At 38.5% G+C, this 14,562-nt stretch overlaps 1 protein-coding gene across 2 annotated transcripts in view; it reads left to right on the top strand.

Moving 5' to 3' along the window:
• The window catches only part of ADAMTSL3 (ADAMTS-like 3), a 418,202-nt gene that overhangs the window by 237,513 nt on the left and 166,127 nt on the right, over window positions 1-14,562 (top strand). For both annotated transcript variants that reach the window (XM_011953860.1, XM_011953859.1), the window contains exons 10-12: window positions 6,526-6,637; window positions 11,911-12,049; window positions 13,263-13,313. In XM_011953860.1, coding sequence (XP_011809250.1) covers window positions 6,526-6,637; window positions 11,911-12,049; window positions 13,263-13,313 — 302 coding nt within the window. The remainder of the gene's footprint in view (window positions 1-6,525; window positions 6,638-11,910; window positions 12,050-13,262; window positions 13,314-14,562) is intronic.

Raw genomic sequence — 14,562 nt, 5'->3', positions numbered from 1 at the left:
ACCATCATTCTCAGCAAACTATCGCAAGAACAGAAAACCAAACACCACATGTTCTCACTCATAGGTGGGAACTGAACAATGAGGTCACTTGGACTCAGGAAGGGGAACATCACACTCCGGGGCCTATTATGGGCAGGGGGATTGGGGGAGGGATTGCATTGGGAGTTATACCTGATGTAAATGAGGAGTTGATGGGTCCTGACAAGTTGATGGGTGCAGCACACCAACATGGCACAAGTGTACATATGTAACAAACCTGCACGTTTTGCACATGTACCCTAGAACTTAAAGTATAAAAATAAAAAAATTAAAAAATAGAAAAAAATAGCCTTTATTGTTAGTATTTATTATGTTATTGTTTGTAAAAAGGTGTATCCTTTTATATATCACTGGATGTGATTTTAAATTATTTTACTTAAGGTTATTGTTGTTGTTTTGGTACCTATGTGCAGGAAAGGGTTTGTTTGTTTTCTTGGAATGCCTTTTTCGGGTCTTGACATTTTATTCTGCTTTTATAAAACAAGTTTAGAAGTGTTTCCTCTTATTATCTGCAATAGTTTGCAAACGATTGACGTCACTTTTTTCTTTAAATGTTTGGCAGTGTGCACCAGGAAATATTTAGAATTATGCATTTAATGTCTTTGAAAGATACAGACTCTTTAGATTTTTTTATTGATTATGTCCGTTTGTTTCAATGAGTTTGTCTATTTCAACTAACTTTTAAAATGTTATTGGCATACTTTCTTTTCATAGCATCCTCCTATTATTTGTTCACTTTCTGAACATCCTGTAGTATGTCCTCTTTCTCATTCCTGATATTGACTATTTGTGCCTACTCTTTTCTCCTTGCTCAGTCACATCAGAGGGTTATCAATTTTATTAGACATTTCACAGAAACAACTTTTGGGTTCATAACTGTATTACTCTAGTTTTCTTTCCATATCATTAATGTCTTCTCCTATCTTTATTATGTCCACTCTTACTTCTTTAGATCCCATTAGCTGTTTTTTTCTTAAACTTCTTGAGATGGATTATGAGATCATTAATTTCCATCTTTTCTCTCTAAAGTGTATACATTTGTCTGCAAATTTCTCTTAAAGCATGCCTTATATTTTATTTCATAATTTTGATATGAAATGCTTTCCTTCATCATTCAGTTACATTACTTTGTAAGTTTCATAATTATATATTCTTTGACTTGTGGATTATTTAGAAGTATTACATCCAAGCATGAGGGAATTTTCCAGTAATCTGTTTTAAAATTTATTTTTATAGCTTAATTCTACTGTGGTCATAGAACATACTCTATATTATTTCAATATTTCAATATTTGTAAAACTTAGTTTGTGGCTCAGAATATAACAAAGTTTGGGAGAATGTGATGTTGTAGTCTTCTGTTGTGTTCTACGTTTGTCAATTAGGTCATGTTTAGTAATAGTGTTATTCAAAATTATTACCTTTCTGATTTTTGTCTGCTTATTCTATCATGAGAGATGTGCTAAAACTACCCCATGACTGTGCATTGTGCCTTATATATTTTAAGGCTAGGTTGTTAGGTATGTTCACATTTAGAATCATTGCATCTTACTAGTGAATCCAGCCTTCTGTTATAAAATGTTTCTTTCAGCACTTTGAGGATATCTCCCCGTTGTCTTCTGACTTCAATTTGTTCTGTAGATAAGTCAGCTGTCAGTCTTCTTTTTGTTCCTTATAAGGTAATTTGTCCTTTTTCTTCATCTGCTTTTAAGTGTGTTCCCTTTGGTTTGGGTTTTCATCGGTTGGGCTATGGTGTAATTAGTGCCTTTCTTCAGCTTGAGGTCCAGGTGTCTCATGAATCTGTGGCTTGGGATCCACCATCAGTTTTGACAGATTCTCATTTATTATCTCTTTAGATTAACTTCTGTCCCAAGCTCTTTGTTCTGTATTTCTGGCACTGTAATTATACCTTTACCTGTATCCAATTTGTCTCATTTCCACTTTCTTTTCATCTTTTGTTTTAACTGATCCTCTGCTCAGGTGTGTCTAATTCAGGGATCAGCAGATTATGACCAGCAGGCCATCACTGTTTTTGTAAATGAAGTTTTATCAGAACAGCCACCCCTATCTGTTTACATATTATCAATGGCTACTTTTGCACTATACTAGCAGAGTTGAATAGTTGCAACAGAAACCATGTAGCCTGAAAACCTAAAATGTTTACTATCTGGCTCTTTATAAAATACTTGCCAAAGTCTATTTTAATCTACTTTTAAGTTCATCCATTGAGATATTGATTTAAATTATTGCATCTTTTATTCCTAGAATCTCCATTTTAGTTATAGCTTCTTTGTTTCCAGTGAAATTCCCCATCTTATAATTTGATTTCTTGAATATTTTAATCTTATTCCAAGTTCTCTGAAAAACACAGCCCATGGCTGTGTTCCATAACATAAGTGTTATGTTATGATCATAGGAAAAGCATAAGGTGTTGCTAGGCCCCTCCTGCGGGGAAACAAGACTGAAGCCAAGGCCAGGGTTGCAGGAGGTAGTAATGGTGTACTTAAATTTTTATATTTTCATCAGTTAATACCAATATCTGGATTTCCTGTCACTATGTTTATAATGTCTATTTTTTTTCACTTTTTTGGGTTGTTGTTAAATTTTGTTTTTTGTATTCTTAGTTATTTTTAAAGTTTGTGCTGTATATTATAGAAGAAAGGTTGTGGATATAATTTGAGATTGTAGCAGATTTATTGATACTCTTTGTTAAAATCCCCTTTAAAAATTATCAGATTATTTTTGCTTCTAGATCTTCAGTCTAATACTCTTCCAACTAGATTATTTTGGATATCTTATTTTTGCTTCTAGAAGACAGCTAGATTAGCAACCAGTCATCTTTATCCAACAAGGAATTGAAATAACTTGAACCAGGGCTTTATTCCCTTTGAAGGTTGTCCTGTTTCCAGTTTACTTTATTCCTGTGATAGAGCTTTCTGGGGTCCTGGGTTGGGAACTTGGGGTGTTTACCAACACCTGACACCTTGGAAGGCCTTGAGCTCTAGGTGTTTACTTTCCACTACATGAGGCTGATGACAGATTTGTCCAGTTTCTCAACTGCTCAGCCACCACTTGTGAACTGGAAAATGCCTTGAGCAAAAAGGTAGAGCCAAACGTCATGCCAAATTTGCTTACGTTTCTAAGTTTCTTTTATGTCTGTGATCTTAGCCCTGCAAATCCTCACTAGCATGGTAGTTTTCTGATGCGTTAAAATACACTAAAAATATTTTATGAGCCAGGCGCTGTGGCTTATGCCTGTAATCCCAGCACTTTGGGAGGCCGAGGCAGGTGGATCACCTGCTGTCAGGAGTTCGTGATCAGCCTAGCCAACATGCCGAAACCACATCTCTACTAAAAATACAAAAATTAGCCAGGCAGGGTGGTGTGGGTCTGTAATCCCAGCTACTCAGAGACTGAGGCAAGAGAATCCCTTGAACCTGGGAGGCAAAGGTTGCAGTGAGTTGAGATCGCACCACTGTTCTCCAGCTTGAGTAACAGAGTGAGACTCCATCTTGAAAAAAAAAAAAAAAGAAAAGAAAAGAAAAAGAAAAAAGAAAATTTTATGCAGCATTTTTACTTATTCTCCCTGGGGAGATTCATCAGAAACAAGCAGTCCTGCTACAGCCAGAAACAAAGCTCCTTAGCAGTGTATCCTATCTCTGTAAACTGTGCTGTCCCCACTCCATTACCATAACTCTGCCTCTCCCTCCCTACACACACATCTCGTGTCTGGAATTTTTATACCATTTTGTAATTAAATACATAAAACCACTATTTTAAAATGTTTTAAAATAGTGGTTTTTAAAAATCTAAACAAAAAATTGTTTAGATTCTCTCATAAGCTTTACTGAGTTACTTAATCGTTATTGCTTCTTGCATCTCACTACTTCTGTATTTATATTAGTTCTTAGTTGGTACATTCTTTAGTAGTTTTTTTTTCTTTTTTTCCAGTGAATATCTCTGAGTGGTAAAGTTTCAGAAACATTTTGTGTCAGAAAATATCTTTATTTCATTGATTAATGATTGATCATTTGATTATAGATGGATAACTGATAACTGATTACTGATTAATAACTTGGTTATAGAATTCTAGATCCAATATTCTTGTCCCTCATCACTTTGAGGACTTGACTTTGTTTTCTTGAATCCAATATTTTTTGTGAGAAATGTGATGTTAATCTGATTTTTCACATTTTTCTAGGTAATCATATTTTTCTTTATGGTAGCATTTAGGATTTTTCTTTATGCTTTTTGTTTTATTTTTTAAAATGTCTAGAACTCAATGAACATTTTGAAACAGAGACTTCTGTCTTTCTTAAAGTCTAGGAAATTCTAAGTGATTATATCATTAAATATTGCCTCTTCATTCTATTTGTCTATTATCTCTATTTTTTAAAGAAATATTGTAGCAGATTTATTGATATTCTTAATTAAAATTCCCTTAAAAATTAAACTGTATTATTTTGATAAGTTGTTTCTTCCACTAAATATAGCATTTCTCATATGAAATATATTTTATAATACTGCATGTATTTTATTTTATTTTATTTTTTGAGATGCAGTCTCACTCTGTTGCCCAGGCTGGAGTGCTATGGCGCGATCTCGGCTCACTGCAACCTCCACCTCCTGGTTTCAAGTGATTCTCCTGCCTCAGCTTCCCAAGTAGCTGGGATTACAGGCATGCGCTACCACACCCAGCTAATTTTTGTTTTTTTAGTGGAGCTAGGGTTTCACCATGTTGGACAGGCTGGTCTTGAGCTCCTGACCTCAAGGGACCTGCCTACTTCAGCTTCCCAATGTGCTGGGATTACAGGCATCAGCCACCATGCCCGGCCCACCATATTTATTTTTATTGTTAAAATTTTTTATCCTAATTTTATTTCTTGTTTTTTTTTCTTTTTTTTTCCAATTGCATTTTTTAGAGATTATTCTTTTTCTTTTTTGTGTTTTTTTGAGACAGAGTCTTGCTCTGTTTACCAGACTGGAGTGCAGTGAAGTGATCTTGACTCACTGTAGCCTCAAACTCCTGGACTCGAGTTGTCCTCTTGCCTCAGCACCTGCAATAGCTATAGCTGGGACTACAGGTGCATGCCACCCCACCTGGCTAATTTTAAACTTTTTCTTTTGGAGAGATAGGATCTTGCTATGTTGACCAGACTGATTTCAAACTTCTGGCCTCAAGTAATCCTCCTGCCTTGAACTACTAAAGTGCTGGGTTACAGGTGTGAGCCACTGTGCCTGGCCTGGTTTTTCTAACACATTAGTTTTTTCTTTTCTTTTCTTTTCTTTTTTTTTTGTTTTTTTGAGATGGAATTTTGCTCTTGTTGCCCAGGCTGGAGTGCAACGGTGCGATCTCAGCTCACTGCAACCTCTGCCTCCCGGGTTCGAGCTATTCTCCTGCCTCAGCCTCCGGAGTAGCTGGAACTACAGGCACATGCCACCACACCCGGCTAATTTTTGTACTTTTTAGTAGAGACCAGGTTTTGCCATCTTGGCCAGGCTGGTCTCAAACTCCTGACCTCAGATGATCTACCCACCTTGGCCTCCCAAAGTTCTGGGATTATAGGCATGAGCCACTGTGCTGGCCACATTAATCTTTTCTTAGCATTTTTAATTGACAAAAATTGTATATATTTATAGTGTATAACATGATGTTTTGAAATATGTATATATTGTGGAATGGTTAAATGGAACTAATTAACATATATTATCTCATTGGTGCCCTATTTCCCTTTTTTTTTTTTGGAGACAGTGGTTCAAGAGATTCTCCCACCTCAGCCTCTTGAGTAGCTGGGACTACAGGCATGCGGCACCATGCTGGGCTAATTTTTGTGTTTTTAATAGAGATGGGATTTCACCATGTTGGCAAGGCTGGTCTCGAACTCCTGACCTCAAGTGATCCACTTGCCTTGGCTTCCCAAAGTACTGAGATTACAGATGTGAGCCACTGTGCCTGGTCCCCATTTCCTTTTAATTAGATACTAGACTGTTTAAACACCATGTATTTGTACACTTAAGTCGAGTTCTTGCAGTTGTGCTTCTAGAAGAATTTTTCAGAAGGATGTGCTTAAATATATTATTATTAAAAATGTAAGAGCCTCCACTATGTGCTATATTGTGAGCAAACCCAAATCAATTCTGAATCTTTGTTGTCATGAAAATTAATATCAAATGTTTCAGGAAGAAAAACAATATGAAATGAACAAACAAAAAATGTCTACCTACATTTTTTGTGAATCCATTCACAGGCATGGAATTATCTGGAAAAATGACTCCAGGGAGATTTGCAGAAGATCACCTGAGCCCCCATTTATGACAAATCTTCATGAAATGTTATCACATCTTAAACTTCTTGGAATCCTGCCCCATAGTTTTTCTAATGGATGGGTGGTTGTCTGCATACATGAGAAACATTTATCTTATTCTGAAAGGTGTGGAAAGCACTAGCTCCTTGTTTGCATGTGTGTTCTCACAGTTCTTTTTGTCCAGACCAGGTACACTGCAGCCAAAGACAGCATGGTTCAGTTCTTCTTTTACCAGCCCATCAGTCATCAGTGGAGACAAACTGACTTCTTTCCCTGCACTGTGACATGTGGAGGAGGTGAGGCCCAGGCTTTGTTCATGAATATTTAGAGCTCAGAGTTAGAGAAATTACACATTTGCATTTTTGAAGCTGATTTTAAAATTGGCATGGTGATTAGAGATGTCTGATCACACAGCACCTTACTCAGCAGCCTGAATGCAATGGTGTTAATGAATAAGACGCATTTGCGTTTCCTCTTGAAGACAGGTGCAAAATTGGATTTGGAAAACACTTTTTACTTTTATCCAAAAAAACCCTCCAAAAAACAAAAAACTGTAAACAAACTTGTTTGCGTGTGTTACTGCATTTCTCTTCTTGATTGCCCTTAAAGTATGTATTATTTTTAATTTTGTATGAAAAATCTGAGAAGCAGAAAGACGGAGTGACTTGCCCAGCCTAGTCGAGTCAATGGGTATGTTGGTTCTAACATTAGATTTACAACTTTTTTCTTCTCAGGTGCAAGAGTATAAGCTTATTAAAAAGAGAAAGGATCTCTACTAAGTGTTAAGGGGAAAGTCCTGCTTATTGTCTGCTTAATTCAAGGTTTTCTTTCCTTCTCTTCTCTTCTCTTTCCCTTTCCTTTTCCCTTTCCCTTTCCTTTTTTGAGACGGAGTCTCGCTCTGTCGCAGGCTGGAGTGCAGTGTCATGCTCGGCTCACTGCAACCTCCGCCTCCCAGGTTCAAGCGATTCTCGTGCCTCAGTCTCCTGAGTAACTGGGATTACAGGTGCCTGCCACCTTGCCTGGCTTATTTTTGTATTTTTAGTAGAGACAGGGTTTCACCATGTTGGCCAGGCTGGTGTCGAACTCCCAACCTCAGGTGATCCACCTACCTTGGCCTCCCAAAGTGCTGGGATTACAGGTGTGAGCCACCGTGCCCGGCCTAGTTCAAGATTTTCGTAGTCAATTGAGGAAGGTTTTAGGACAAGTGTAATCCAGGGCTCCACACATGCTATAAAAGCAGCATCTTTCATGCTCTGGTGGAAGATAATTGTCCGTTTGATACGGAGAACTGGCAACTCCCTGGACCAAATGAGGAGGCAACTAGAGCTACTGTCAAAAGAATTCTCTTTTTCGGAACTGACCTTTCAAATCAAAGAATAAATGCATGCAACCCAGGAACCATGACTTCCTAGAATAGGGATTTATGTTGAAGCTTCCCCTTAGAGTACCAGGTGGTAATACTAGGTGTTTACCATGTGTCAAGCCATGGATTAGTTGCTCATAATCACATTTATTCTTCAAGAAAACCCTAAGGAAGGTCTCTTTTATTTCTGTCTTATACATGAATAAACTGACACTTAGAAAGTGTAAAGAGCATACAGTAGTATGTTGTTCAGCTAATAAACAGTGCAGCTAGGATCTGGTGCCAGGTCTGCTTGATACCAGAGTCATGCTCTAAATGACTTTGCCCTTGTGCCTCCCCTAAACCACCTGGGACCAGGTCAGGGTATGCAGGCTCAGGTATGGTCTTGTTTGAAGAGCTAGAATAAATCCTCCTTCATCCCAGCCTAGCTCCACATCTTTTCAGTCCTTGAAGCCTACGGAATATCAATTTACTTAGAGTCAGAAACTGACCTATCTCCTTTAAACTACAGGTATATGAAGGAGGGCTCTTCAGTCAGTGCCAGGTTAATGTAAATATGCAGGCAGATCTCTCTTCTGGAATTTAGGCTCCCCTTGACACAACAGGGCAGGCACTTTTGTGGGAAGCACTGGGCAGCCCAGGCCCAAGAATAAGTTTACATCCCTAGGAATGGAAGAGAAGACTGAATAGTGCCACAGAAAGAAAGTAAAAGTGAATCTCCCCAGTTCTCCAGTTAGTTCTTCCTAGGGCCAGGTTTGAGGCAATAGACCACTTGATTATGATCTTGCAGCAGTGATTCTCACAGTGGGCTTCCTGGACCTGTAGCATCAGCATCTCCTGGGAACTTACTAGAAATGCAGATTCTCAGGCTCCACCACAGACCTACTGAGTCAGAAACCCCAGGGTATGGTTAATCCTCCAGGAGATGATGGTACATACTCCACTTTGTGTGTACCACAAAGTGTACATTGCCTCTTTAAGCCAGTGTCTTTGGATAGCAGCTGGAGCCATACTGCCATCACTATTTTTGCCATATCTGTGTTATTCCTGCACTGTTAATTACTTAAGGATTTTTCTTTAAGGGGACATTTATTCAACTTAAATAAACATATTCACAAAAAGAATTTAATAGTACTACCTTAAGTGGAAATCTATCCCTTGTCACAAATAGAGCACAATCACAAAATTAATACAATGAAAACAAACCAGTGGAGTAAGTAATCTTCAAGTTTCTACCAGCTCTGACATTCATTCAGTTTATTTTCAATTCCTCCTGAATTTTCTTGAATGTTACAAGCATTTTTATGAGGCAAAGGCTCCTTTACATCTTTGGGTCACTTATGACTCTTTAGATACTCTTACTCTGCAGAAAAACAAACATCACTCTCTCTCTTTTGTTTGTTTTAGAGGCAGGTCTCACTAAGTTGCCCAGGCTAGACTCAAACTCCTGGGCTCAAGCAATCCTCCAGCCTCAGCTTCCCAAGTAGCTGGAACTACAGGCATGTGCTACCATGCCTGGATAATTTTAAAAATATTTTGTAGAGGTGAGGTCTCACTATGTTGCCCAGGCTGGTCTCCAACTGGTGGGCCCAAGCCATCCTCCCACTGCAGCCTGTGGAGTAGCTGGGAGTGCAAGCATGTGCCACCACGCCTGGCTCAAACATCTATTTTTTTGAAAAAAATTTATTTCTTTGTTCTTACACACAGTCATTCAGAGAGACGTTCACATTTGGATCCATAAGATAAAAGACACTTTCTACTGCAGAGGAGACATTTTATAGTGGGATTCAGCTTAGTCCAGTTGATTAAATTCTTGGGAAGCGAATAGGTGTTTCCCATACTTGGGTGCCCATGGAAAGACATAGTCAGTCCTGCTGGAACTATAAATGTGCATGAGCAGTTAGCAGTGAGATCGTCAACAAAGATAGCAGTGGATGTAAGAACAGAAGGGAGATTTTTTAGGCTGCTTTTGGGGTGCCTGCCATTTTCTGTACACTGGCAGCATTTCAGTACATTTGTTCAAGATATAGAAAGGCAATCTGCCTCATTTCTTTTGCTTTTTGTTATCTCTAAACTGTGATAAAACAAAAGAGGAAAATTAATTGTCTCTCCCCAAATTATAAACGCCTGTATATGCCCTGTTTTCATTTAGAAGTCTATTTCTATTTAGAACAAATATATTTTTTTTCTGACTCAAGGAGCTGTAATCTCATTTTGTATTTGTTTTGGGGAAAATAAAACACACACATAAAACTCAGAAGGAAAGCATTACCAAAATTTAATTATATTAGTAATCAAATCTGTGTGATGTCTGTGAATGGAATTTCAGAGTTTTTTGGATAATCAAGAAAATTAGTTCATTGATCTCTAAGGTACTGGGGTACTTGGATGGACTTTCATAGTCTTCCTCTGTAATTGTCGATGTGAGACACTTGAGATCGATCAATCTGGATAAAGTACCTAGATTGCCATTGCCATCTGATAGCGTCAACTTTCTGGCAGATATTGGCACCCAAGTAACATTTTATTGACTCCATTTGGATTTTCATTCTCGCGGTTTCAACCTTGCTTTTATAATGCATACCAGTCCGTCCTTCTGCACTTGGCTTACATCCAAGCCATGTCTTGTAGAAAGCTGTCTAGTGGTTTATAAAATCAGATTCCTCTCGACAATCAGGACTTTAAATGTATTTTGAAACCTTTAGACCAACTGGCAGAGGCAGAGCGCTTGGCTTTGGGCATTTTTTCTTTCCTAAAGAGCTCATTCTAGTTTTGAAAAATTACCTTTTTTTGAAAAAGTTTAACTTAACAAGACACTTATGTAGTGACAGGAAACTTGGAATCAGATCTTTCAGGAAATAGAAGCGGCCGGGCGCGGTGGTTTAAGCCTGTAATCCCAGCACTTTGGGAGGCCGAGACGGGCGGATCACGAGGTCAGGAGATCGAGACTATCCTGGCTAACACGGTGAAACCCCGTCTCTACTAAAAAATATAAAAAAAACTAGCCGGGCGAGGTGGTGGGCCCCTATAGTCCCAGCTAGTGGCAGGCTGAGGCAGGAGAATGGAGTAAACCTGGGTGGCGGAGCGGAGCTTGCAGTAAGCTGAGATCCGGCCACTGCACTCCAGCCTGGGTGACAGAGCAAGACTCCGTCTCAAAAAAAAAAAAAAAAAAAGGAAGTAGAAGCATCATTTTGTGACTTGCTTTTTAAATTTATAGCACTCATCTGTTTGTAATGTTCACTTTCCTCAGAAACTCTACAAATTAGATTTAATAGAATCAGGAATAAGTCTTCATTCCTTCTGTTCGAAGGCTTGTGAGACGAGGGCTGGGTAGTGACATGGGGAGATGGATTTTGTTTCTTTTTGTATAGACAATGCTTAATTCCCCATTTGGAAAGCTTATTGGTATTGCAGGTGCCTGTGGCATCCCAAGGGAGCAGAGGAGTAAAATGTGGTACTGCATATGCAAATTATATAATGTTATGAAAGAAGTGTTCAACCCAGCAATCACCCAGCACAAGGGTAGTTCTCAAAAACATGATGTTGAATGAGAAAAATGGAAAATGGAGCAAGATTTAAAACACATTATCATTTATTAAGTTAAAAACAGACACACAAAAACAACAGCATTACATAAGACAGTTGCATATTTAAGGACATATCAACAACAAATCAAAATAGGTGTGTTGCGGGGATTGGAATGGGAGTGTCAATAAGGGAAGAAGAAAGATTATATGGAAATGAGAGAAGGGCCTTGCACAGTGCCATGATGACAATAAGGAGAAAAGACAATGAACTGAGGAGAACGAATAACTCACCTGCACCTGGGCTGCAAATAGTTCTTGAGAGGAGACTATTGTAATTTTTTAGTTAGAAGTGCTGAGAGTACTGCAGTCGGTACTAGTTGTCGTTCTCAATTTTGGCCACGCATTTTAGTCATCTGAGAAGAACCTGAAAACCTTTTTTAAAAGGTACTGTTTTCCTGGATCCCAGAGACAGGGCTTCTGACTTAATTGGACCATGAAGGAACCTGGGCATTAGAGTATATTAAAAGCTTCCATGTGGTTCTGTTATAGAGCCAGGGTTGAGAACCACTGAGTTAAGTTTCTTAAAGAGGAAAAAAAAAAAGTGTGTGGCAAGTGATAACTCTGCTACGTAAAAATGAAACGGATGCAATATTCAGACTTTCCTTTTCTAACACTTTAGGTTATCAGCTCAATTCTGCTGAATGTGTGGATATCCGCTTGAAGAGGGTAGTTCCTGACCATTATTGTCACTACTACCCTGAAAATGTAAAACCAAAACCAAAACTGAAGGAATGCAGCATGGATCCCTGCCCATCAAGGTTTGTGTCATTGTCCACACCCTTTTTACTTCATAAAGAAACAAATCAGCTTCAACTGAGACTGAGCAATCTTTGCAGGGCAATACATTTCCATTTCCTGACTTTGTCTACTGGTGGCAGGTGCCTACATTCACATTTGTAACTATGGTGCATAGGAATTAGGATACATTCCTAATGAGTGTCCAGATTAGAATTGCTATACACTGGCAGCATTTCAGTACATTTGTTCAAGATATAGAAAGGCAATCTGCCTCATTTCTTTTGCTTTTTGTTATCTCTAAACTGTGACAAAACAAGTCTAGCTTTCTCTTGTCAGTCTAGCTTTCTCTTGTTGTAGGCTATGTGTTCCTAAGTTTTTTTTTTATAATGAACTTTTTGAACATCTCCTGCTCTCTTCATCCAAGTACAATGTCTAGTCCATCTGCCAATCATAAATATCTTCCACTCACCATTTTAGCTTTTAAACTAGGTCACCCATTATCATGTTTTGGCTTTTGAAGTGTTCACATTAAATTCAGTATAAATAATGCATTGTGCAAGGAAGTAAAAAGTTTTAATGCCAAAGCAAAAAAAGCTATGCGTAAACTATCCTGTTGCATAATTTAGTACCTGCTGACTTGGACTGCCTGGGGAAGTTTCCTGGCTTACTACAATACCTTAAAATAACAGCACAATATCAAGTCCCAGAATCCTCCAGATATCTGCCAGCTGGCTTAGGAAGAAGTGTGCAAGTGGAAAAGGAAGCGTTCTCAGTGGATTTCATTTCCTGTTACTAAACTGCCCATTTCCTATAAGCCTGGTTGAACGTAATTATTAATAGAGACCTTTCAAAGGACAAATTCTGTGAAATAAAGTGGTTTTTGAAGATCCTACTAATATGACAGTGTGTTAATATCACTGATACATTAAGAGAGTAATGATTATAAAAAGGAATAAATTTATCTAAATTGCAAGGTAATTTTTCCTTTAATTAATATACTGCTAGTTTAGTTTTCTATATTTTCAAATAGAACTGGAGAATTTGTGTTGTAGATATTCTTGACAATTAAAGAGACAGTGGCTGAATTTTTGAGAGTGGTTGATAACACTTGACGTTTTTAGTTTCCAATTTGAAAGAGCTGTGTCTCTTGGGATATCAAATATTATATTAATCAATTAATAAATGTGTTAATTTATTATAGAAATGATATTCTCACAATGATTTCATTTGTAGTGATGGATTTAAAGAGATAATGCCCTACGACCACTTCCAACCTCTTCCTCGGTGAGTTATATGTTTCCTTTTCCTTTTTGCAATTTAAGTAGTTTGCTAGGAATTGTAGCATCTGTTGCAATAGCCTAGAATGTCTGAGGTTTAGATATTAGATACTTTACAGAGCTAAGGGAAAACAGACTTCAAATCAAGAATAGGAAAAATCTTTCTAACAATTAGATGGACTAGGCGGCCTCAAAAGATGATGTTCCCTATCGCTAGAGCTGTCAAGCCTATCTTGGACAACTGAGTATCAGCAGAAGCTCAAGTGTTGCAATTAATCAGAAATTTTAATCCCCTTTTAAACCAAGATGAGTAGTTGGTCCTTCCTGACTCTGAGCTTCTGTGATTCTCTAATAATATTGTCCATTAGTAGTTTACGGTTTAGAGGCAGTTTGAAGATGCAGCCACACTATATATTTTAATTGATTTAATTTTCACAATGGTCTTATGAAGGTTAAATAGGGAAGGTATATTATTCCCAGTTGACAAAAACCCCAGATGTGAGGAGCTAAGTACCTTGTGACTAGAGATTGTGTGTGGCAGTTAAGAATAAAGTCTTGGCCGGGTGTGGTGGCACATGCCTGTAATCCCAGCACTTTGGGAGGCTAAGGTGGGTAGATCACTTGAGGTAAGGAGTTCAAGGCCAGCCTGGCCAACATGGCGAAACCCCCTCTTTACTAAAACATACAAAAATTAGCTGGGCGTGGTAGCGGGTGCCTGTAATCCCAGCTACTTGGGAGGCTGAAGCAGAAGAATTACTTGAACACGGGAGGCAGAGGTTGCAGTGAGCCACGATCCTGCCACTGCACTCCAGCCTGGGTGACAGAAAGAGATTCCATCTTAAAAAAAATTAATTAATTTTAAAAAGACCAGGCATGGTGGCTCACGCCTGTAATCCCAGCACTTTGGGAGGCTGAGGCAGGTGGATCACGAGGTCAGGAGTTCTAGATTAGCCTGGCCAACATGGTGAACCCCTGTCTCTACTAAAAATACAAAAACTAGCTGGGCATGGTGGCACATGCCTGTAATCCCAGCAACTAGGGAGGCTGAGGCAGGAGAATTGCTTGAACCTGGGGGGTGGAGGTTGCAGTGAGCTGAGATTGTGCCATGGCACTCCAGCCTGGGTGACAGAGCAAGACTCTGTCTCAAAAAAAAAAAAAAAGTAAAGTCTTATGACTCCCAGTCCCAGGCTCATTCAGCTGAACCACAACTGATACCTTTAGGCCATATTTTTTGCCACCATCTTTGCAAACTTGAA

The sequence above is a fragment of the Colobus angolensis genome, unplaced genomic scaffold, assembly GCF_000951035.1.
Source record: "Colobus angolensis palliatus isolate OR3802 unplaced genomic scaffold, Cang.pa_1.0 Scaffold376, whole genome shotgun sequence".
NCBI lineage: Eukaryota > Metazoa > Chordata > Mammalia > Primates > Cercopithecidae > Colobus > Colobus angolensis.
The sequence above is the reverse complement of the archived record's forward strand: the minus strand, read 5'-3'. Positions and strand labels throughout refer to the sequence as shown.